At 43.7% G+C, this 24,707-nt stretch overlaps 1 protein-coding gene across 2 annotated transcripts; it reads left to right on the top strand.

Annotated features, from left to right (window-relative positions):
* Nucleotides 1-3,195: 3,195 nt before the first annotated feature.
* On the top strand, nucleotides 3,196-23,255 carry Hsd17b7 (hydroxysteroid 17-beta dehydrogenase 7). 2 transcript variants are annotated; one of them, XM_075989035.1, is made up of 9 exons: nucleotides 3,196-3,452; nucleotides 5,128-5,331; nucleotides 6,694-6,786; nucleotides 7,981-8,095; nucleotides 10,375-10,569; nucleotides 11,988-12,092; nucleotides 12,304-12,360; nucleotides 15,953-16,051; nucleotides 19,400-23,255. In XM_075989035.1, exons 1-9 carry the CDS (start codon nucleotides 3,418-3,420, stop codon nucleotides 19,499-19,501), a joined length of 1,005 nt encoding a protein of 334 aa, XP_075845150.1. In that variant the 5' UTR covers nucleotides 3,196-3,417; the 3' UTR covers nucleotides 19,502-23,255. The 2 variants fall into 2 exon arrangements, with proteins under 2 accessions (XP_075845150.1, XP_075845151.1); XM_075989036.1 differs by having other exon boundaries at nucleotides 3,333-3,452; nucleotides 5,128-5,295.
* The last annotated feature ends 1,452 nt before the right edge of the window (nucleotides 23,256-24,707 follow it).

Raw genomic sequence — 24,707 nt, 5'->3', positions numbered from 1 at the left:
ATAGCCTTGCTATCTGGAGGGCCTTTATAGTCATTGCTATGGAGTTTGTTTTAGACAGAAATCTCTACTAACTCCAAAGATGGCACGGCCTGTCTCAGGTGACTGATAACACAAGCATAAGCCAACCACACTGCAGACAACTGGAACCCAGATTCAAGCTTCACAATAGAGACTAAGGTGGCACGACCCCAAACACTTTTGACATCAACCTGCAGAACAGATTTCTGGGTACCCTGAGCACGCTTCTTCCAGAGCTTGTCACAGTAGGTAAGAGGATGGGTAAATGCTCCAAGAATAAACAGAATAGTCACGATTGCTCTTTCCGCCTCTGCAATGCTTGGGGCTTCGGGACCCAAGACCAGGAATTCAGGTACCTGAGTGGTGGAACTGGGATGGAAGGAAAGGAAACAAGGGGATTGGAGGTGTTCAGAGATATAATTCTGCTGTCGATACCTACTGCCAAGGCCTAAAGGCAGCTATGAATGATGATTTGCATCCATATTTACACAAACACACAGGCCAGTTATTCATGTATCTAACATACAGGTTGCTAATGAGGATGGAAATTATGTCCATTCAGTTTTCCATTAGCAACTCGCAGGGGCTTGGCTAAGTCGCAGAGAACAAGAAAACTAATTCCCATATATTGTTTTATATTTATTCCCCATTTGAAAAAGAAGTGGCCACATATCTGCAAACTGTTCTCTTCTGTAGTCCTTGGAGCCTACCCAGGGTAACACGGCACTGTTTGCCATCGGCGAACTGGGAAAAATCCTGAGTAAGTTTTGGGTCAGACTGAACGCATTATTTCCAGGAAGAGAGGTGAAAAATATAAACAAGACAAGCTACACAGCGCCAGCCTGCAGTTGCTCTTTAGTTCTGTTTGCAAATCAGAGGCAGGCAATTCCGGGAAAGTTTACAAGGACCAAGAATGGAGCTTTGTTATAGGAGCAAAAGATCCTTTCCTCGTCCTTATCTACTGTATGATAAAAAAAAAAAAACAGAGATCAGCGCCAGAGCTTAGGGTAGAGACATATCTATTATACGGAGCATAAATAATGATAAAGTTGGTACACCTATCATTCAACTCATCTATCAAGGCTTGTCAGTGATAGGTAGACTCACTGTGTGCCACACTGCTCTGGTACCCAACAGAAGAAGCCCCTGAATAATACAAACCCAAGATGACTAGTTTAGGGAGATAAAAACAAATAAAGAAACAATCCACTCAGTTATAGAGTGAAATATATTCCACTTGTTTTTGGTTGTATCCTCCCTATGACAAATTATTTTTAAAATGAAGCAGTTTAGTGCCACAGTCAAGTCCATGGCTTGAAGGTCACAGGGCCTTGAATGCAGCGACTCCAGGACTTGGGAGGAAGAGGCAGGTGGATCTGTGTGTTCGAGGCCAGCCTGGTCTACAAGAGCTAGTTCCAGGACAGGCTCCAAAGCTACAGAGAAACCGTGTCTCAAAAAATAAAAAACAAAAACAAACTTCAGTAAAATGAAAGGCGGCATTCAGATTTTCTCACTGGCCTAGGATGTAGGGGAGAGAGGAGGACAGACTTTCTCTGAATCGTGTATAGGGCATCGTGTAATGCAAAGCTGGCCCTACAGCAAGTCTCATCTGAGACTTTGGTGAGGCTGAGTCCCTAGCTGACATCCAACCCGACATTGTGATAAATGATGCTTCCATGGACAAAGTTCATGCTCAGAACTGTACAACAGAGCTTTTTAAAAAAAAATCTCAAAATAAACCTCATAATATTTTAATTAAGTTTACAGTTTTATGTTGGCTACTTTCAGAGCTACCCTAGGGTGCAGTTTGGATACACCTGCTTGGCCTTGGCATTGTGCTTTCTGACTTCTTTAAAGTAATGGGTTTCTCTCTCTGTCTCTCTCTGTCTCTCTCTCTCTGTCTCTCTCTCTGTCTCTCTCTCTCTCTGTCTCTCTCTCTCTCTCTCTCTCTCTCTCTCTCTCTCTCTCTCTCTCTCTCTCTCTCTCTCTCTCTCTCTCTCGGTTTTCTCAAGACAGGGCTTCTCTGTAGCTTTGGAGCCTGTGCTAGAATTCACTTGGTAGACCATGCTGTCCTTGAACTCACCTGTCTCTTGCCTCCTGAGTGCTGGGATTAAAGGCATGCGCCACCACTGCCTGGCTAAGAAATGAGTTTTCTTTTGGAGAGCCACATAGTTCTCTCTGCTCTCTTCCATGTCACCTCTGAACTCCAGGGTTTAAAAAGAACATTTGAACCCTGGCAGTGGTGGCACACACCTTTAATCCCAGCTAGTTCCAGGACAGCAAAAGCTACACAAAGAAACCCTACCTCCAAAACCAAAACAAAACAAAACAAAAAAGAAAGACTCCTTTGGGTATAGAATCTCAAGATCACAAAGAATTTTACTCCAACGCTTTTAGTAAATACTGTTAAGATACAATCTTTGAGGAAATGATCAAAAATCCATTTTAATTTTAGCTGTTAGTTGGTATCATGAAACAAAACATCAAGATCAAACCCCAGAAAATATCATCTCAATCATTTAGGATCACGGCTATTCATAGTCTACAGCTCTGAAAGAGGTATGGAGTTTGTCTAGTCGCAGTAAGTATAAGTACCTTTACTCAATGTTACTGGGGACTTTCAACCATCCATAAATAGCGAAACTGGAATAAGGATTATAACAGCAGCACAAGGTACTTTTATAGGAATTAAACTTAATAAAAAGTGGGGGTTGTAACTTATAAGCATTTGGCCTTCCCTCCCTCATTACTTAGCTTCCTCCCCTTACGCACTCTCTGCAAAATACTCATCTGGGATGGCCTGGCGACAAAAAAGGGCCCTTTACAGAGGCCTGATAGGGCACTGCAGGAGATGACAGTACACATTCCTTTAAGAGTTCTGAAATTCTCATTTCCATTCCACATTCAGAGCTTGGAAATTGCTAATTCACCCGTGTCTCGACATAAATAAAACACAATAAAATCCACGTTCCTTTTCTCAAAGACGGTTCTACACATTCTAAGATGTAACCTTGGACTTAGGTTCCTGCACCCCACCCTCTGCCAGCGTCCACGTGATGCTTCCACCTTTGCCCGCCCGCTTTCGCTACGCAGAGCAAAGACCCCGCCCCGAGGTGACACCTCCTGCAAAAAGTCCTGCGGGCGGGGGCTGCCTTGATTGGCCAGGACCCTTGTGTCACGTGGCTCCGCCCCTCGGCCTATCTCACCCCACCAGGCCCGGGCGTGGAGAGAGGATGCCGGGTTGCAATTGGCTGGCCTAGGCGGAGACGGATGACGCAAGGGAAGGTGGGGCCTGGCAGAGCCTTGATTGGCCGTGGTGCGCAAGGGCGCGGATCGTGGTCCAGGCCGTGAGCTGCTGTGGTCGCCGGTGCAGATCAACTCTGCGGCGCGCCGTGCAAGATGCGGAAGGTGGTTTTGATCACCGGGGCAAGCAGGTGAGGCTTCCTACGGAATCCCGGAGGCTAAGTTCCGGGGTACGGGGAAGCGCAGGTCGGTGACTCTGGACTCACTTCGTTGGGGATTCCACAGAAACCCTGCCCTGCCCTTCTCTGGGCCTCCCAAGAGGTGTGGTCAGGCCTGCCCCTGTGGGTGCTTGGTAACTGGCGCTTTGAATTAAACATGAAGTGGAGAGGAAAACCAGAGCTCCAGTTACTGATCAGCCTGACAGTGATCCTGAGCCCTGGAGTGCTCTCAAGGGACCTGACGGTTTCATTCAGACTGCCATCCCCTCCATCAGTGACCCAGACTTCACTAGTTACTGCAGGTACCCTCAGTTTACTTTAACCCTAAACACGCCGTGTGCCTTACACTCCGGGAGTTTAAATGTCAGCCTCCACGAACTTTACGACAATGGGAGATTTCATTCTTGCAGCACGCCTAGCATACTCTCCCCAGAAACATATCGAACGATCAGTCGCTTCCTGTTAAAGCTTGTCCTAAGGCAGTCACCAGTTCGTACCTATTCCAGGCTTGTTCATTTGACCCTTGTCCTACTTTGTTGCCTACTAGACTTCTTATTTGTCCACGAAGAATGTGTGGAGGATGAAACCGACCAACCTTTCTCCGAGCTGGTTACATTGATATTTTCGAGGAATTCATACAGATCTAACTATGTCCGTGCTAACTAAGCCACTGTAGGAGGGGTTTCTCTTGGGCTTTTGTTAGCGTGTCCTCTCCTTTAGATCAACTGGTTTTAGTGGAAGATGCATACAAAAGTCAGGCCTGATCTTGTGTTTCTTTGTTATTCATTGTGGTATGTGCAATTGTATATTTATACTAAAGGTCTGCCCTTTTGAAGGAAGGATCAATAGGCCTATATATGTTTGCTACTCCTGGCAGGGCCACCTGATGATGTGAACTCCAGACTCATTTTGATGTTCGATTTGCTGGCAGTCTGCCTGAGAATTTATTAGTACCCAGGATGTCATTGCTGCCAGAAACTGGCCCCATCTGCTGGGCACTTTTCATATCGCTCTTTCTGACCTAGTGTGTCTAAGGTTTCAGTGAGCTATGCTCATTCATCCCTGCTTCGCTGTCTTCCTCTCCATCTGATTTGTATTCGTACTTTTTGTCACTTGCTCCTAGGGCCTTTTCTTTCTCTTGATTGTCCTGCTGTGATTTAGTAGTTGACAGGGAGTCAACCTCCTGCCATGCTACTGTGCTTTCTCCTGGGGGATAGGAGAGCAGCCCAGAAACGCCCCTGTTCACTCTTCGGGATTGGCGGTCTCCCTAATAGCAACAACACCAAAAGGAGGTAGAACGCCCTTGAGGGACCTAGAAAGCACAAGAAAATGGGGACATAATAAACAGCCTATAAGGTCCTCTTCACAGCATTTGCTGGGATATATTAAATCCCAACACACAACAGGTACCGCAAACCCTACTTCCTGTGTCATTGAACTATTTTAGAGGGGAACAACTAGATGTGAGCCTAATCAAGTGACTTATGAGGGGGTTTCTTCCTTCACGTGATGTTTGGGTATTTTCTGTCTGCCCACGCTTCTTGTTGAAGCTCGTGTTGACACAGTCAGGTGTCTGAACCAGAGAGAAATGTTTTAATGTCCGACCATTTCAATGAGCTCACGCCCTGTGCCTGGATTGTCTCCTCAGTGGCATTGGGCTGGCCCTTTGCAGTCGGCTGCTGGCAGAAGACGAGGAGCTTCACCTGTGTTTGGCGTGTAGGAACCTGAGCAAAGCCGGAGCCGTTCGTGATGCCCTGCTGGCCTCTCACCCCTCCGCCCAAGTCAGCATTGTGCAGATGGATGTCAGCAGCCTGCGGTCAGTGGTCCAGGGTGCAAAGGAAGTCAAGCAAATGTACGTCTCCTTTTGATAGATGCGGTAGTGTCGCATAGCAGTTAATCAAATGAGAAAGGACAGGGAAGTAAGGGGAGGTAAATGAGAAGTAAATGTAAGGCTGGAAAACGTGTTGTGCTGAGGGAATCTGTGCAGAATGACCTCAGAGCCCTGAGAGCTTGGAAGTACCCTTTCCAGTGGGCAAATGCATCATTATATCTGACACCAGGTCTCTCCACCCACAGTCCTCTGTTCGGCTGGAACCCATAAGAAATACTGATGCTGTTATTATCTAGATAGAGACACTATGGCAATCCTTTCATCTTTGAATACACTAATTACATTGTTTGGTTGAAGCCAGAGCTTCATTCCCACATTTTTACTAAGCCTTGCTTTTCCATGCCTAGGAAAAGAAGTTCCTATTACTAAAGTTTGATAATAGAGTAATTAACCTGGGGTCCCACTGGCTTCACCTCCAGGATGAGTGGCGGCTATAGTGGCAACAGTGTCATCACTTAAAATAGTCGTTTCAATAGTTTGGACCATATGGTTATTATATAGCATGATCAAGAAATGCAGGTGCACAATCCATATTGTCAGCCAAGCATATATTTCAGAGGTCCAGTTTGATTAGCTGTGGATCTGTCCTTGATTACGTGGAGGACACAGTGTGCTGGCTAGGGTTCTGGGAGATACTCTGAGCATGTGTGTTGCTTGGGTATCATGGGAGCACCTACTGCCTGCTTTGATCCTCCTTCCAAAGGGATGTATTTATATTAAATCTTATGAAGTTCCAGAACTGGAAAAGCTCACTCAGGTTTGTGTTTCTCAGCTTCGCCATACCTAATTCCCACAGGGCATTGACAGTGTCAGGGTAGGAGAGTGACCACTGATCAGTTTATGATACATAGACCCTGGCCATGAGCACTGATTGGTTTCCACTTGGGTCTTCTGTTTTGGTAGATACCAGGCCATCCAGATTCTGGCGCTGATCGGTCCAGTCAGGCCTGCTATACGTGATATAAATTTAACTTGTCAGCTATGGAAGATGTGAACTGAGAAGAAGGGCAGGAGCTTTGTAAAAGGAGGACGGGGTGGAGGATGGTTTGATAGAGGATGTTCAGCGCCTGATTGGTGGGCCGCAGTTGGATTTTTCTATAGAAATTTAACTTGAAAGCCCAATTGAAACCACCCAGAGCAAAGATACTCACTATGGCTAGAGAAACTGTTGAGAAAGAACTATTCAACCCTGGTGTTTCGTAGCCTGCATGGACATCTTACTTGGTTCAGAAAGGGTTTTTCTGTCCTTGGATCTTCTGTATTCTAGGGGAGGAGTGCACTCTTGTCTTTTCTAATAATGTCATTTTGGTGTTTTGTTTGTAGGTTTCAAAGATTAGACTACTTATATCTGAATGCTGGGATCATGCCTAATCCCCAACTAAATTTCAAAGCGTTTTTCTTGGGCATCTTTTCAAGGTAATTTTTATGTTCTAGATCAGTGGTTCTCAGCCTGTGGGTTATAACCCATTCAGGGGTGGAGGAAGCTCAAACAACCCTTTCAGAGGGGTTACATATCAGATAGCCTGCATATCAGATATTTACATTACGATTCATAACTAGCAAAATTACATTTATGAAGTATCAATGAAAATAATTTTATGGTGTGTGGGGGGGGTGGGGGTCACCACAATATGAGGAACTGTATTAAAGGGTCACAGCATTAGGAAAGGTTGAGAACCACGGTTCTAGATGAACCGATTGCAAGAAAGGTATTCATTCTGCTGCCATGGTTTTGCCTTTGTTGAGTGAGGGGACGCTGAGGAGGATGAAGATACCTGGACAGGAGGAGTTGATCCATAGTAGGCACGTCAAGTACTCGTCTTTGTGGAGAACTCCGCACGTTGTCATGATTTTTATAATGTTCTAAGACTCTGGAACATTCCATATTGTCAGATGGATCATGCCGTCAGCGTTTGATTTGGCTGAATGTGCTGCTGGCGGAACGGTCCTAGATATGTGGCATTCTTAGACAGCCTCCTACATCAGAAGATACCTAGCTACGTGCCAGCTACTCTGGCCAGTAGGCTGAGAGGATGCGGATAACGCATGTCTGCCTGAGAGACTCTCAATCCGCACGAGTCTAGTGGCTTTCAAAGCTATCTAGCCATGAACCAGAGTCAGAAATAAGTCTAGTTTGCAACCCAGTGCATTTATTCATAGAGGTTTATTCATTGATGTGGGCTTCGTGTTTACTTTCTCTTCACTTTTCTTCCGTGAAGACGAAACATGCACAGATCCCACTACTAAGCTGTTTGATGCTTCTAGAATTCCTAGTGAAAAAGACAACCTGCTTAACTTTTTCAGTAATCAAACACACTTGACATGGCTGGAGACCTTTTCTCATTGGCGTAGCTGTGATTGCCCAAGAATAATTTACATGTAATCTGATTGGGTAGCGGGAGCAGACAAGCATGTTAAGTACATCCATGAATTGGTGCAGTGGGGGGAAAAGCATTTAGTAACTCATTTAATAATCACACATGTCCAAGAAGTTGGTATTTTGTCATTATAATTTCAAAGAAGGTCTATATGTCTGTGTGTGTGTAACATCTTTAATATTTTCAGTTAAAGGAGCATTAAAAGTCACCCTGCTGTCTTCTGCTGTTTCAGAAATGTGGTTCATATGTTCTCCACAGCGGAAGGACTGTTGACCCAGAATGACAAGGTCACTGCTGATGGGTTCCAGGAGGTGTTTGAAACAAATCTCTTTGGCCACTTTATCCTGGTAAAAAAAAAAAAAAAAAAGGCTTGGGTCCTACTAATTCCATCACATTCACATTGTGATCCCGACAATGTAAATAGACATGTGACTGTTTTGTGAAGGCTCCTTAAAGTCTGGTTACCATGAAATCTTTGAGTAATGAAGTCTGTCCGCTGGCCTCTGGAAATGTTGCTTACCTAGAGAACAGAGGAAGCAGATTACCAGACCCCAGTCACCTATTGGAAATGACATGTATAACAGCAGAAAAAGCACATTAGTTCTGCCCTAAGTAGTTCTAAAAACTGGGCTTGGCATCAGATAGGCTAGGATAGACAGAATGCTGTCCTTAGACACAGATAGCCCGGAATAGCCAGCATGTTGTCATTAGACACAGATAGCCTGGGATAGCCAGCATGCTGTCATTAGACACAGATAGCCTGGGATAGCCAGCATGCTGTCTTTAGACACAGGTAGCCTGGGATAGCCAGCATGCTGTCGTTAGACACAGATAGATAGCCTGGGATAGCCAGCATGCTGTTGTTAGACACAGGTAGCCCTGGATAGCCAGCATGCTGTTGTTAGACACAGGTAGCCCTGGATAGCCAGCATGTTGTCATTAGACACAGCCCGGGATAGCCAGCATGCTGTCCTTAGACACAGGTAGCCTGGGATAGCCAGCATGCTGTTGTTAGACACAGGTAGCCCGGGATAGCCAGCATGCTGTCATTAGACACTGATGCAGAGTTGGCTTTTCATTATCATGGTTTCTTCTTAAGAGCCCATACCTGAAAGTACAATTCTAGGCACATATAGCAGATTCAGCATGAGATGTGTGACTTACCTAGTGTGTTCTGTGAGGTTGCCTCTGGCTCACTCTTATGGGACAGCTTGCACAGTAATTGAGAAGTGATGACTCACACCTGTATCCCAACGCTTAGGCTGAGATAGGAGGATTGCTACAAGCTTGAGGCCATCTGGGGCTACAGTGTGAGCCCCTTTCTCAAAGCAAGCAAACAAACAATATTGAAATAAAAAGAGGTAATGACAGAGACTTAATTCATTAATAATATTGATAGTCTCAAGTTTTGATGTATATATGGTTTGTAGAGTTAAATTGTTAGGAAAACAAATGAGAGCTGTGGTCATGGGGCAGTTGTCACGGACGTCCTGGTATGTCTTTCTGCAGGCAGACATGTTATCCTGGGGAGGGGTGCGTGTGTGTCAGAACACACTTACCAGATTCTAAAGCTGTGATTGCAGTGCCTTCTACTTCAGTTAGGTTTAGGAATCTGACCGCAGTTCATGAAACACAAACCTGAATTTAGGGATCGTGTAAATGAACAAACAGATCCGTTGCTGGTTTGATTAGCATGTAAGAATGCTGAGCTGGCACCCATTGTGGTGGTAAAGAGTGGGGATTCTTTCTGTGAGCTCCAGGTTCAGCGAGGTCTTGCTGCTGAGGAGTGGGACTTGGTTTTATCTATGGAGTTCTTCCCAATTGTTTTTGGCTCATTTGTCCACTGCGCATGGGGCACATCTGGAAGCTTTGTTGGTAGATTTTTCTCTAATGAACTAATGTTTTCCAGTAGTTGTAGATTTACAAAACTTTTGCAAAGATAGTACAGCGAGTTCTTGTGCATCCTGTATTCAGTTTCTCTTATTAGCATTTTGTGTCAGTATGGTACATTTGTCAGGATAAATGGTACAGTACTGGTATGTTATTAAGTAAGTCTGTACTAACTTAAGTTGCCAGTTTTCTAAAGTCTCACTATCAGCTCTGGGATTCGATCCAGGGCACCACATACGTCCATTTTATAGTCAAGGTCCCTTAGGATCTTTGTTGTGGGAGTTTCACAGTCTTGCCTTGTTTTTGAGGACCTCACACTTCATGGGCTTGCTACCCAGGTGTTTCACAGACTGTCTCTCAGATTTCCTGATGTATAGCTCATGGTTAGTCTGCAGAATGTTTTTGGAAAGACTGTAAATATAAGTTCCTTTCTCATCACCTCATATCAAGAGTACGTATTCCAAGGCTAGGCGTGTTTGGCACGTGCTTATAATCCCAGCACGTGGGAGACGGAGGCAGGAAGATGGAGAGTTCAGAGCCAGCCTGTGGATGCAGTGCACGGAGCATAGTGTAGAGCATAGTGACAGCCTGGCTCAGAATGACGATGACAGAGTTTATGGCCTTTCCTTGTTGGTCTGATCACCTGGCTTGGGGTGTCTTATCGGGTGTTTTAAATTGTTAGCATATGCCCCTCAGTGGATTGTGAAGCCTTTTATTCTGTGTCTTCTTCACTCAGATCCGGGAACTGGAACCCCTTCTCTGCCACAGCGACAGCCCCTCCCAGCTCATCTGGACCTCTTCTCGTAATGCCAAGAAATCTAACTTCAGCCTTGAGGATATCCAGCACAGCAAAGGCCCGGAACCCTACAGCTCCTCCAAATACGCTACTGACCTTCTGAATGTGGCTTTGAACAGGAATTTCAACCAGAAGGCAAGGCTGGTCTCAGAGATCCAGAAGTTAACCATCAGAGCCGCTATTTCTAGAGCGTGGCAGGCTTCCCCTAACTCTTATAGTGAAAGCTACAGGGGAGGGATAAACAGCTCCTGTCCTCTTAGGGAGGTGCAGATTGTTTACCAGGCTGTATTCTTCAGGAACGCTGGCCTTGGACTGTTAAGTAGTTTATGTGAGCCTCAAATTCAAAATTCTGCCTCTTTCCAAGGGCTAGAATTACAGGAATGAGCTGCTTTTTATGGCCATTTTCTACTTTTTATTTAAAAGGAAAGAGAGAGAACGAGATTAAAAGTTGCAAGAATGCGTTAAATTAGTCACTCTAACAATAATATAAAATGTAATAAAATTAATTACAGAGCTGTAGGGCTTACTATGGTTGGCACAGGGTAATTCTTATTACCTTAATCCCTGTATTAACTGAGGCTTTCTTTATAGAGACATATATATTGTCATATATATGTTTTTGTGTGTATAAATGTAAACATATACACACAAGTATACGATAGATCCCTACATAGTGATCAGTCCTTCACTCAGGACCTGGCTAGAGATCTTGAGTTGAAGATCTTTGTTCCTCCTGATGCCAAGAGCGTCCAACTCAGCTATGTTCCTATAGGTCAGTGGTTCTAAACTGTCCTAATGCTGTGACCCTTTTATTTATATATTTATTTATTTATTTTTTGTTTTTTCGAGACAGGGTTTCTCTGTAGCTTTGGAGTCTGTCCTGGAACTAGCTCTTGTAGACCAGGCTGGCCTCGAACTCACAAAGATCCACTTGCCTCTGCCTCCCAAGTGTGCTGTGACCCTTTTAATATAGTTATCATGTTGTGATGACCCCCAACCATAAAATTATTTTGGTTGCTACTTCATAACTGTAGTTTTGTTACTGTTATTTCTTGTATTATAAATGTTTTTGAGGTAGAAGTTTGCCATAAGGTTTGTAACCCACAGATTGAGAACCTCTGCTTTAGGGAAACAGCATAATTTTAAATTTAGCAACTGTATTTAATTAATCAGAAGCAAGTTGAAGGCAAGAATTAAACTCAGTAAGCCCATTATATACTTATTGGGGGTGACGAATTGATCTTTAATTAAACCAATAATAGAAAATCTTTGTAGTCAGGTCCCACTTTCCTTTCCCATCATTAAGATTGGCTCTTCTTTAAACTATAAGTGTCTTGAGAACAGACTTCATCTTGCTAATAACCTTTGCTTCCTGGTCCTAGGAAGTGATTTTAGACTTAAATGGTCCTACTAAGCTACAAGGACGCGTGAGAGTGCAAACCTTCCATTCCCTGTTTTCTCGGCTTGTGTGTGTGTCTTTTATTAACGGGCATCCGTGAACTGAGTCAGTATGCATTGAATGACAATCTCAGACGACTCTCCTGTGTTCCCAGGGTCTGTACTCCAGTGTGATGTGCCCAGGCGTAGTACTGACCAATCTGACATATGGAATTCTGCCGCCCTTTGTGTGGACATTGCTCTTGCCGCTGTTATGGCTGGTAAGTGGTAAACATTGATTTTTTTCTTTTAATTCTGGGTTCCGAAATATTAAGAATTCAACTCGGAGTGACAGACTTCTGTTCGGCTTGATGTTTTTGATATGCAGTAATCATAAATGCAAATTTTCTTTCTTGAATCTAATTGAGAAAAGCTTACTCTTTGTTACTGCTCTAAATAGCCTCATAACAACCATTGTTTTCTTTTCGTCAGATTCGCTTTTTTGCAAACGCTTTCACTCTGACACCGTACAATGGAGCAGAAGCGCTGGTATGTTACTAGAGTTTCATAGTCTACAACATGGCTTAGTGATGGAAGGGTGCACGTTCCTGATGGCAGTGAGCAGTGTCAGGGTAAAAGGCTGTAAGGCGGTGATTCTCAGCTTCTGAGTTGCGATCCCTTTGGGATCTAATGACTCTTTCCCAGGGGTCACACATCAAATATTTACATTAGAATTCATAACAGTAGCAAAATTAGAGTTATGAAGTAGCAACGAAATAATTTTATGGTTGGGGGTCACCACTATATGAGGACCTGTATTATTAAAGGGTTGCAGCTTTAGGAAGATTGAGAACCACTGCTCGAAGGGAGCAAGCTCTGTGGACAAGCAAGTTCCATTTGGGACTAAGGTAAGTATTGTGTTACACACAAGATATCAGAAGTTTGACAGTTAACGTCTGCTATGATGTTAGATACCTGACTATAGACGACACACTTCTATAGAAGCAAGCTGCACCAAGAGTCGCAGGACAGGTGGCAGGACACTGTCGAGTCAGTTAAAGCAAGGAGGTGACTTGTGAATGAGTTCCCATCGGGGAGGTGTGCCTTGTGGGATAAACATTGAGGCAACAAGCCCTCTTGTCACCTAACGAGTTTCCTTCCTGGATCCGGCAGGTGGCTCTGTGGTTAAGAACACATGTTCTTTAGATACCCGCTTCGATTCTCAACACCCATGTGGAATAACTGTCTTTAACTCCAGTTTCAGGAGCTCCAACATTTTTTTTCTGACCTCCATAGGCATCTGGTATGCACGTGGTACAGACGTGTATGCAAGTAAAACACTCATCCACATAAAATACATCTAAAGGAAAAAAACGTAAAGATTTTTCTTCCTATCTTGGTACTAGAGGATCAAGGTATAAGAGGATCTTCTTAGGAAAATAGGATTTCCTTGAATGGTGCCTAATGGTGGGCTGTGTGTGTTTCCTCGTCCAGGACAGGCATTGCTGTTGAGCTATAGTTGTATTTTCTTGTATATTACACTCAGAACCCCAGAGCTCCACAGACAATCTCTACTTGTGGTTCAGAATTCTCACCCAAGAAGAGACTTGCCATCTGTTCTTCATGCCTTCTGATTGGAATCCTGTTGTCTTAGTTCTCACTGGTGGTACTCAATCTACTGAGTCCTGACTTTCATCCTAGAAACTTGAGGGCTAGTACTGTGGGGTCCAGGCTTGACTGCTTCTTAAATCTTGACCAAATTGAGTTTGGGGGAAACATAAAGGGGATGAATCAAATACGTTTTTGTGTAGACACAAAGTAACTGTGAAAACAAGTGCTTTTAGACAGTATTGATATAGATCCCAAGATATAAGAAGCATTAGTGTGCAGTCCTTGAGGGATTTCTCATTCTGTACATCTGTGTCTGGGGTCACATATGTTCTGTGGTGTGGGATATATTTAGAAGAGAAAAATCCTCTGATACTAAGTAGCTTAGAGTTAAGTTTGTGAAAGTAATGAATCCATATAATAGGCAAGGAAGCAAGACATCTTGTCATTGGGTGGGGAACATGGGACCCACTGGGACTGGTGTCATCAGAACTGACTTTGATTAGAGTGGCGCTAGATCTGGGCTCTGAGGGACCAGGCGATTTGGATAGGATGAGCACCAGGATCCTAGTGTTACAGTTGGAAAAACTTCATTGTGAAGGACTGGAGAACCAGCTCAGTGGTGAGGACTGCTGGCCTTGTTGAGGACCCAGCACTCATATGGCAGCTCACAACTGTAGCTCCACTTCCAAGAGTTCTGATACCTCTGTAGGCATATACATATATGCAGGAAAAATACCCATAGAATAAAAATAAATGTTAAAATCCATGGTGATCTTGCTATAATTTTCTGAAATGTACGTGAGTAGAAGGGCATCATCCCAAACATCATCCGCCGATGTCTGGAGATGCTGGCGGGAGGGGGAGAGGGATGGGATGGTAGGGCATCACGTGGGCAGTTAGGGTCTCCCTCAATGGCTGTGTAAGTTTTGCCTCCTCAGGAGGGGAGTTTGAGCTTGAGCATAGGCCAAATATGAGGATGTCAGAATTATGGTTACCATTCAGATCCAAGTTCTCTGGTTCCTGGCTGGGAACCCTCGAGCATGTTTTTCATCCATCTATTTTATATAAAATAAGAACCAGAGCAGTGAATGGAAGCAGGGGCATTGCAGAGACTCATTAGATCTTTATCAATACAAATACAATCTGATGGCTCAGTGGCATGGAATAGGAAGTTTAGAAATTGGCCCTTAAACGTACAGAGATTTAGTGTGTGTTAATAATCAGAGTTGGAGGGAAAAGATGCCCTTTTTAGCAAGGATGTAGCCCAAAGGGAGATTATGATCATCATTCCCTGCCTTCCACCAAAATAATGTTCTAGATAGGTGAAGGGGTTTATATGTCAAAATTAAAGCCTAAAATTCTTGGAAGAAAATATGGGGAATTTATGGGACATTTCAGAATGCAAAGACTTATCTAAGTGTGGACACTCTAGAAGAGTGGAAATTAAAATAAACTTTGTGTGGTCCCAAAGTCCACTATAAATAAAGCACAAGGCAGAATACAAGCATCTGTCTTAGATCAAGTAAATCGAGACTCCCAGCAAAGGGAAGACAGCACTTGTTGGAGTCACAGGCAAAAAAGTCAGACATAAGATTCTGAACATTCTCAGTCATGTGAAAAGGTTCTTCATCACAGTGATGCTGAGAGAAGTGCAAATTCAATCTATAATTCAGAGCTCAGCTCAGATGAGCAAAGCTTAGGACATCTGATCCAGGGCTGTGGTGGCTGGTGATAAGGAAGTAGAACGCTTGTGCATGGCACAGCTCCTGTGGAGAACTCACGGGCAAGGTGAGCCAAGTATTAAAGGCGCATACCCTTCACCAAGAACTTCCATCTTTGGCATTTCTTCTGTAGATGTACTCATCATCCATCGTGGTTTAGTTTGTGATCATAGAGACTGCAGTCTGCTGCATATATCCTTTAATTAAAAGCTGAACATACTAGTTACAGCTCATGCCCAGGATGGGATGCTGTGCTTTCAGAAGCCAACAAAACAGCTCAGTATACACAGATTGGAAAATTTGCAGGTTTGTTGTTCAAGAGAAAACCTCGTTGTGTTATGCTTCCATTTAAGAGAGAAGGATGTGTTTCTCAATGCAGGTATTTCTTGGCATTGCTCCCAAGAGTGGGTTACTCCCAGAGATGTAAGCTAAGTGACTTCCTTTTTGTGCTTCCATCTTGTGGACATGTGCATCTTCTCACTGATAATATCCCAGCGACCTGTGCTTTGCTGTGGTGTGGGCAGACAATGACACTGAATTAACCAGTGTCTGAGACATGGATTTATATGGGGATTAAGGGAGAAGGTGGGTGAAGTTTTGTTTTTGTTTTGTTTTGTTTTTGCTTAGGTTAGCTCTTAAAGTCTACTGTGAAGCAGGCTGCCTTATATTCTCCCTTCAGAACATGACAGCACTTTCCAAAGATCCTTAGATTAGCTGCTGCTTTTTGAGAGGACTCTTGCGATTTCACAATGGCAAATCTCACTTGCTTGGGGCAGGAGCGATGTCACTGACATGCTTTATCCTTCCAGGTGTGGCTTTTCCACCAAAAACCCGAGTCTCTCAACCCTCTGACCAAATACGTGAGCTCCACCACAGGCTTCGGGACTAATTACGTCAAGGACCAAAAGGTAAGTCGGTTTGTGTTGTCATGTGGAGCATGCTGCCAGTCAGGTACTGCGGACTCATGACGCTGGCAGATCAGCCACACAGCTCTGTGCCTGAGCCCTCACTCTGGCGTCCTCAGGGTCTGTTTCATTGTTTTCTTCTCCCTCCCGTCTCAGAGCATCTTCTTCCCACTAAGCTGCTCTTATCTGTGTTTCTGTTGATGTCTGCTCATCTTTCAGGTCCCACCTTCTTCTCAGTCTTCTGTGTCTCTCTAGACTGGGCCCTGTGCCCTGTTACGGGATTTCTCAGACCTGTTCTGGGTAGCACTCACTCTCAGCTGAGGGATCGTACCTGCTTCCCTTGTATGCTGCCTCACATGGAGACTCTTAATAAATATATCCTGAGTTGTATGGAACAGAGAACATCTTTCTTTGTCACAGTAATATCTCTTGGAATGCGCATTCTGTTTGAGATTATTAGCAGCATTGTTAGACAGATGCTTTGAAGAGACGGGTAAAATAGAGAAAATCAATTTCATCTTTTGAATTTTTTTGGGTTTTTCGAGACAGGGTTTCTCTGTAGCTTTGGTGCCGGTCCCGGAACTAGCTCTTGTAGACCAGGCTAGCCTCGATCTCCCAGAGATCCGCCTTTCTCTACCTCCCGAGTGCTGGGATTAAAGGCGTGTGCCACCATCGCCCGGCTTCGTCTTTTGAAATCTTATCTTAAAAGTAATCATATAAAATTACATTGTGGGGGAAGTGAGAATATTTACTTGGGACTACGAGAACATGCTGTAACTTTGTCACGAGCAAGGTTTATTGTAGCCGCCTGCTTTTCCCATCCCCGAACTGAGGATGCATTGGTGTAAAATACAACTAGATTGAGCCAAGTAGGTGACCTCTGTCCGTTTGGCAGCAGCGTGAGTCCAGTGACAGCCAGCCTCAAATGCTGCTTCCCATGTCACCTGCCGGTAAAAACCAGCCTTTCGTAGAAAGTGTGTATTGGATACCAGTGACTTGGGAGCATTTTCGAGAAGTGGTTTCTCAGGCAGGTAGAGTTGACCCTTCGCACTGTCTTCCCTTGTGGGTTCCCCACAGCGTATTAGCCCAGGCATGGCTTTGAGATGTTGAAACAGTTAAGCGGTGCAGAGGCGATGTGGTTGATGACGGCGTTTCCAAATTCTTCTTTACTGCATTTACATTCTGTCACCTGGAGCCCAGTGGATGAGACTTGAGTGATTGGTTCAGGTGCAGCCTGAACCTCCTTTTAGTCCTGGCAAGGAGGGGGCAATACCCCTTTCCTTCCCTTCGCTTCTCTCCCCTCCCTCCCTCCCCTCTATGATTGTTTGGTTTTAGGACTGAGTCTCACCACGTTACTCTGGCTGGCCTGGAACTCTGTCTTAGATAGGGCTTCTGTTCTGTCATAAACGCTGCAACAAAAGCCACTTGAGGAGGAAAGGGCTTATTAAGCACCTTATACTTCCACATCACAGTCCTTCATGAGAGAAGTCAGGGCAGGAGCCTGGAGTCACACACAGAAGCAGAGGCCATGCAGAACTGCTTGCTCCCAGTGGCTTGCTCACTGTGCTTTCTGAAGATAGCACCCAGGAGCGTCATCCCTGAGATGCTCTCGGGGTTCTCCCAAATCCCTCACCAACCAAGAAAATGTCCCACAGGCCAATCTTGTGGGATCCTTTTCCTCCATTGAGGGACCATAGTTTGTGTCACAATGGCATAAAATTAGCCACACAAACTGGCTGCTTAACTAGGTTGACCTGCAGAAGCGGATCGCAGGTCTGCCTGCCTCTGCCGTCTGCCTTCTGGACTGAAGATAAGTACCACCATGCTCCCTGCTCTGAGTTGGGTTTTTTATTTGTTTAACTCAAATTTGAGTTAACTACTGATTCTTAACATCCAAAATGATATATTTTGTGAAATTCTGTTGCAATTTAATATGCTCACTTTAGGACTTTCAGAGTTTATTTAAATTACTTAAATTTGCTATTTTATAACCTTACAGGTAGTGATTTACTTATGGGGGAGAAAATGTTTAATTTTACAAACCCAGGCATTTCATAATATTTTCTATGAAATTTATTGGAGAAAATATTTTAGCCTTTGATTCTCTGGGGGAAATCTGCTCTCCCCTCTTCTAACTGATAGGGGGAACTAGGGACAGATCTTGGAGGAGGACAGTTCATTGTCATCAGTGGTGTGTCCTTGAGCCTCTGTGGTGCGGTGACTCCTCGCCCAGGCATTTGTGGACCACCCTTAAACCCAGTTTGTCACAATGAAAAGACAAAACTACATGAAAGCAGGAAGAGGGAGGGGTGGGTGGGGGCATAAGAGAGGGTGGGGATGAGTGTAATAAAGACACAGAATTGTTGAGGAAGGAATTTAATTAAAAAAAAAGGTGAGATTGCACAGGCGAGTTCTGTAACATCTCCAGTTTCAAAATGAAGAACTAACAGGATTAAATGTGGATAAATGTTACATCCAAATTGTTAACAAGTTTCCTTAATCCTTAGTCTTTCAGTTTTAAGACATCCTCTTTCACTGACTTGGAAAAAAAGATAGCTTGATTGTAGCAGCTGAAAGTGGTTCTTCTTGTCCTGATAAGATTTTCTGCAGGAAGAACAAGAATGCAAAAACTAGTGACTTGAGATAGAATCTCCTATTTCTTACACACGGGAGCACTTTGGAGGCGGTGAGCATCTATAGGAATCCAGACCTGTAGCACGATTAATAAAAACCCAGAGACAGATGTTGGGGTTCAACCTGAAGGTCAGGAAAACAAAATAGCCAGCCACTAGCTCTTATCTCTACCTCAGTTCGAAATGGCGATCCTGCCTCCAGGAATCTCAGAATGAGACTGTGTGAGGGCAGTCTCCTCCCGTATTACAGTCTTCTCTAGGGCTGGGATTAAGGGCGCGCACCACTACCTCTCTGTTTCTATGGCAAACTAGTCTGGCAACTGGAATTAAAGGTGTGTGTTACCACTGCCTGCTCTGTGAGGCTGACCAGTGGGACTGTTTTACTCTGATCTTCAGGCAGTCTTTATTTGTTAAAATACAAGTGAAACATTACTACAGACTCTAGAGTTCCTCTCTCCCGTTTCCTTCAGCACTTGCTTGGGTGCTAGGAGACAGTAGGAAAAACACTTGCACTTCATATCTTTGCAGGCAGTGGGAGGTTTGGTGAGTGCTGAATTTACATTAGCATTTATGGCCTCAGTATTTCCTAGCGGTCCCTGAATGGTCCCTTCTGTCCCTTCCTAGCTTCCAGTTAAATTCATGGACGCCCTCCCTTCGTTTCCATGTGGTTTGTTTTATTTTTCTCTTGTAGTCATTTCTATTTGTGCTTGTTTTCCAGATGGACATAGATGAAGACACCGCTGAAAAATTTTATCAAACCTTATTGGAACTGGAAAAACGCGTTAGGATCACTATGGAAAAATCGGATCACCCCAGCTGATAGCGACATTCTCCTGAGCGTCTAGTACCTTCTGTACCTTCCGGGGCACGTGGCTTTCCATTGTGCTGGATGATACACATTTGTCGTAAACCATAAGCCATGATGATCTCCTCTCCTACCTTTCAAAATGATCTCCATGACTCTGTGTGTGCACATGTGTGCAGGCATGCACACACTCGTGAGGAAAGATGGGCAAAGTAGAGGACCCAAATAAATGCCCTCCAGAACAGTGTTCTTTCAGAATTGCTAGAGGCTTCCTGCACAGCATCTGCATACAGCATTCTGTCACCTGGAGCCCAGCTGATGAGACTTGTGGGACTGGGTTCAGGTGCAGCCTCAACCTCCATTTAGTCCTGGCAAGGAGGGGGCAATGCCTCTTTGCTTTCCTTTGCTTTGCTTCCCTTCCCTTCCCTTCCCTTTCCTTTTCTCTATGATTGTCCCCCCCCCCTTTATTTTCTTCTCCACGTGCTGCTTCAGATAATCTTACACGATCGTCCACCGAGCAGCCCCCACGTGACTGCCCACAGTCAGTCTCAGGAGCAAAGTGTGACCGCTTTGGGCCACGCGCATTATTTCTTTTCTTTCGAAGCATTTTGTTTTTTTTAATCAGGGAGTGGAGGCCACGGTGAGCCTGGTCTTCAGTAACGTGGGCAGATGTGTTCGTTATGAAGAGCTTATCTTCATGGTCGTATTTCACCGGAATTAAATTTATAGCAAAAATTATTTATTCACGTTTCAATGAAATGTCAAAACAAACAAACAGAAAAGTCTGAGACACTGCTATGAGGCCTAGTGCCGGCCTCTGGTGCACAGTGGAAGGAGAAAGAAATAGTTCATTTGTGTGTGTCAGATGATGAGTTTTCCAAATCCTTTTCTCTGTAAAACTGAAAGAGCCACACCTGAGCATCCTTTGGTATGAGCCAGAATACTAAGGATAACTATATATTTTTATCATAAATAAAGCCATTCCGTTACTTGGGATATAAGAAAGTCAGTAAAATTTTGAATAAAAGTCAAAAATGATATATTAATATAATTTCCCTACAGCTTGTGCTATGAAAATTTGATTTTGTTGACCAAGATTTTTTGTAAAGATACAGGTGAGAATGAGTGCACGCCCCTGCCCCTCCCTCACCTTTGGGAAAGGAGGGTGGAGCTTAGCATGGGGGCTGTTCTTTCTTTGCTTTCATCCACTCAGAACTCACATTTGGAAAAGGCTTCTTCTACATGGTGAACTCACATTTCTCACGTGTGAACTGAAACCTCTTTGTTCTGTTGCTCACGGGTTTGCAGTGAAGAGGGGATTGACGATCTGTATAGACCGTCAGCAGAATGAGGATGTTCCTTAGAGATCAGAAACCCAGAGCGTGGGGGTTCAGACCCCACCCCACTCCCACTCCCATGAAGGGCGCTGACTGACCACGGTCCTTCTGACAGTCGGTTCTGTTCCCCAAGCATTTCCAGGAGATAGCATGGGGTACTGCAGGATGGAATGGGGAGAGTTCTAGGCCCTGGGGCTGGGTAGTCATAATCTAAACTGGCCTCGAGAGAGTGGAGTAGTTTGGGCTTGGGTTATTGGTGAGTTTGGAAAAATGTGGCCTTTTCCAGTGTTGTCACCTTATGAACAGCAAGTTATTCATTTCTTTTCACCAGTTGGATTAGTAATTCCTCTGGTTTATTCTTGATACTGATAATCTCTTCATTGTCTGTGGTGCAGGAGGTTTTCCGTTTTGCTGTGTTTTCAGAGCACCATGTTTCCGCCTCACTGAATTTTTTCTCTCCAGTTTCTTACATATTTTCCTTAGAGATTTTAGCTCTGCTTGTTTTAATTATCTTTTTTTTTTAAAAAAAAAAACAGGTTACTTATTTAAAAGCTTTTCTTCATGGCTGGTGTAAGTGTTTAATTATAAGCATTTATTACAGAAATATCCCTCTCAGCCTGGTATAACTGGATTTCATGTTTGCTGACATGCTACCTATTATTTTCCTCCTGTTAGCCCTAGATTATTTTATTACTTTCTGTTGAGGTTTCCTCTAATGAATTATTAGAAGTTATTTAATGTTGATACTTTTAGAGCTTTAAAAGGTTGGTACTTGGCTGGGAAGATGGCTCAGTGGTTGAGAGTCCTGAGGACTCAGGTTTGATTCCCTGTTTAACCTGGTGGCTCTCAAAGATATGTTACTCCAGTTCCAGGGGATCCAATGCCCTCCTCTGGCCTCTTGTACACCAGCTATGCATAAGATGCATAGGCATATATGCAGACAAAACACCTGTACACGTGGAGGTAAATAATTATTGTAAGAGCTGCTACTAGCTTCTAGGTATAGTCTGTTGGGCTTTTCTACTTTCAGCTTGGTATAGTCAGAGTGCATTGAGTCCTAGTTCTGTTTATGGCCCAGGAGCAGTCTGTGGATTTTCCTTCACACCATGCCTGCTCGTATTTCCTCCTTAGAACACTGGGGATTGCTCTCTTTGTACCTTCTACAGAGTTCATGGCTGCTTTCCCGGCAGGTGTCGTGTGGGAAGGCCACACCACTCTGTTGAAAGCAGTGTTTCTCATCTACGTACCAGTCTTTGTTTCTGTTATAATTTCCTGTGTTCAGTCAGTTTTTCTTGTTCTGTGTCCATTTCTGGTTTTAGTTATTGCAAAATTTTGATGAATTTTATTGTTAATTTGTATTATTTGTTTTGCATGCTGGGGCACATTGAATTCAGGGCTGTGGAGTCCATCTTCTCCTCGTGGGTGATCCCTGGGCAGGCACGCTGTAGATGATAGTTGTCCACTGAAGCTTTTAGTTGGTGCTGTTTTGTTTTCTTCATGCCTCAGTGAGGTCTTTGATAGTTGATCAAATCTAACATTTTATCATGGACCTCAGGTTTTACCATCCTTATCAACCTTCTGAAAAACAAAACAAAACATTTACCTGAGGGCTGGAGAGATGGCTCAGCACTTAAGAGCTCTGACTGCTTTCCCAGGAAACCCAGATTCGTTCCCAGCACACATGGTAGCTCATGATCATCTTAAGTTCCAGGGGACCCTGTGTTCTCTCTGGCTTCTGTGGGCACCAGACACAAGTGGTGCACAGATATACATGCAGGCAAAATACTCATACACGTAAAAAAATAAATTTTAAAAACAGAATCCCAAACTAAAAAACATTAATTTGTGGGGGGAGGAAGAGTATAAAGTTGTGATAAAACTAAAATCTGTGCATATCACCAAATGCACCCCTTCTTACCCTAAAAGCCTCCTGATAGGCATCTAGGAGCAGGCTGCTGCCCAGGTTCCTTTTCCTGCTCCTCTCCAAGCTAACCTGGAGCGCACCCTCCCATCCAACTTACAGGAGCCCAGCCACATATGAAGCCTTTACTCTGAGAGACATCTACCAGTGTTGAATTACTTTTATTTTCCTTGTATTGATGGAGCGTGCTTTAGAAATCACCTATTTTTGTGTCAAGCTGTGTGTTCATGTATCTTACCATTTCCTGTTTGATTTTCAACCTTTGAATATAAGGGATATTATCTATATAATAAATAATGAAGCTCTTGTCTAAACATCATTTATTTATCTAAAATTTGTACTTGTTTCTCTTGCTTATTGTCCTTTGACATACCAAAGGACCAGCTCCAAGACCTTTTGTTGTTCTGACTCATATTTATAGTTCAATCAATGGCTGGCATTTATGAGGCTCTTGATAAATATATGAACAATTGATCGAACAAGTGTTTATATGAATAAAAGAATCATGCTATTTGGGTTGGCTCAGTTGATTTTTTTTTATTCTGCCAAAATTTTAAAAAGCTACAATTTATCTTAATTTGGAATAATACTCATAATACCAAGCTAGAGTTTACTGAGGCTCTGTTATGTTTTTCTAATTTTAAAACATTATGTTACCCTAATGAATATGCTTCCTTCTCATGCCATTGTTGTCTGTCCTTGCAAATTTGCCAGTGTTTATCAGAAGTTAAAGGGCATGAGCCTTCAGCAATGCAGCCTTTCTAAATGTATCCTAAAGATATAACTCAAATGCATAGAGCGTCAGGGTTACTGTCACCTTTTGGAAACCCTTGGTGCTAATATGCTTCAAAAATTAAAATTGCTTGTACGTTGGAAGGATAAGTTGGTGCACACAATCTGTATTCTTTGTAATGGCCCTGGAGGGAGTTGGGATAACAAGCTGTAATCAAAGGCAGTTGTGTGTCAGTGAAAAGGATGCGTGAATTCACATTAAAGCACTATAAAACTATAAATAGCCTCGCAGCAGCTCAGCTGGAGTTTAGCTGCCAAAGGAGTGTGCCAAACATTTGAAAGATATTCAGCGTTCTGAGCTATTCCAACTTTGGAATTGCAGATAAGGGATTTTAGACCAGCATAACAATGTTCACTGCAGCTTCTTTGTCCAGTCACAGCAGGAGAATACAGAGAACCTAAGCGTGTTTCTCCAGCCTTTAGGATGCTGGACAAAGAATGATGTCATTTCCATAAAATGCAGTAAAAGTAATAGTATCATAAAACAAGCGTTTAAGAAAGGAATGAGGTAGCTTCATCTAGATTGTGGATTGGTTGAATAAAACCAGATTCTGTAGAAGACAGAATGTGTCCCTGCGCTCACAGATAAGAACAAGGGATCCTGGAATGTTGTGCACACTGGGCTGTTCCCTCGAAGGGAGGGACATATAACTTGTTAAAATCCCAGAAGGCGAGGCGTGGACCTGATGCCTAGCCTGGTAACTGTGGTGGAGACCAACACTGAGTCTCCCCCAGACCCGTATCAGAAGCCTGTTTCCTCAGTTGATCTATAGAACCTGTCTTTATGGAAGGTGTCACATAGGCTTTACAAAGATTTTTGATGTAGTCACATTTAATCTTTATCTAACCTACTTTGTTGCTCAAGATTTATGTATGCTTTAGCATTCACACAGGGTTGAATAAATTATGACCAGGGAAGTTTTCACCAAATTGTGTTGTGCTTAAATATGCCTAAAATAAACCACTCAGGGTCAGAAGAAACAACAGACAAGGGGAGGCTGTTTTCACAGCTACCTGCTCAGTGCAAAGGCAAAGCAAAAGAGCTGATAGCGGAAAGTGGGTTGCTGGAAGACCAAGTAGAGATTATTCAGCCCTCCAAAACAGACAGACAGACAGACCACTCTGAAACAATCCACTCGTGATAGCAGCCTTTAGGAGGTGGTGGGATTTG

The sequence above is a fragment of the Microtus pennsylvanicus genome, chromosome 10 (assembly GCF_037038515.1).
Source record: "Microtus pennsylvanicus isolate mMicPen1 chromosome 10, mMicPen1.hap1, whole genome shotgun sequence".
Classification (NCBI taxonomy): domain Eukaryota; kingdom Metazoa; phylum Chordata; class Mammalia; order Rodentia; family Cricetidae; genus Microtus; species Microtus pennsylvanicus.
The sequence above is the reverse complement of the archived record's forward strand: the minus strand, read 5'-3'. Positions and strand labels throughout refer to the sequence as shown.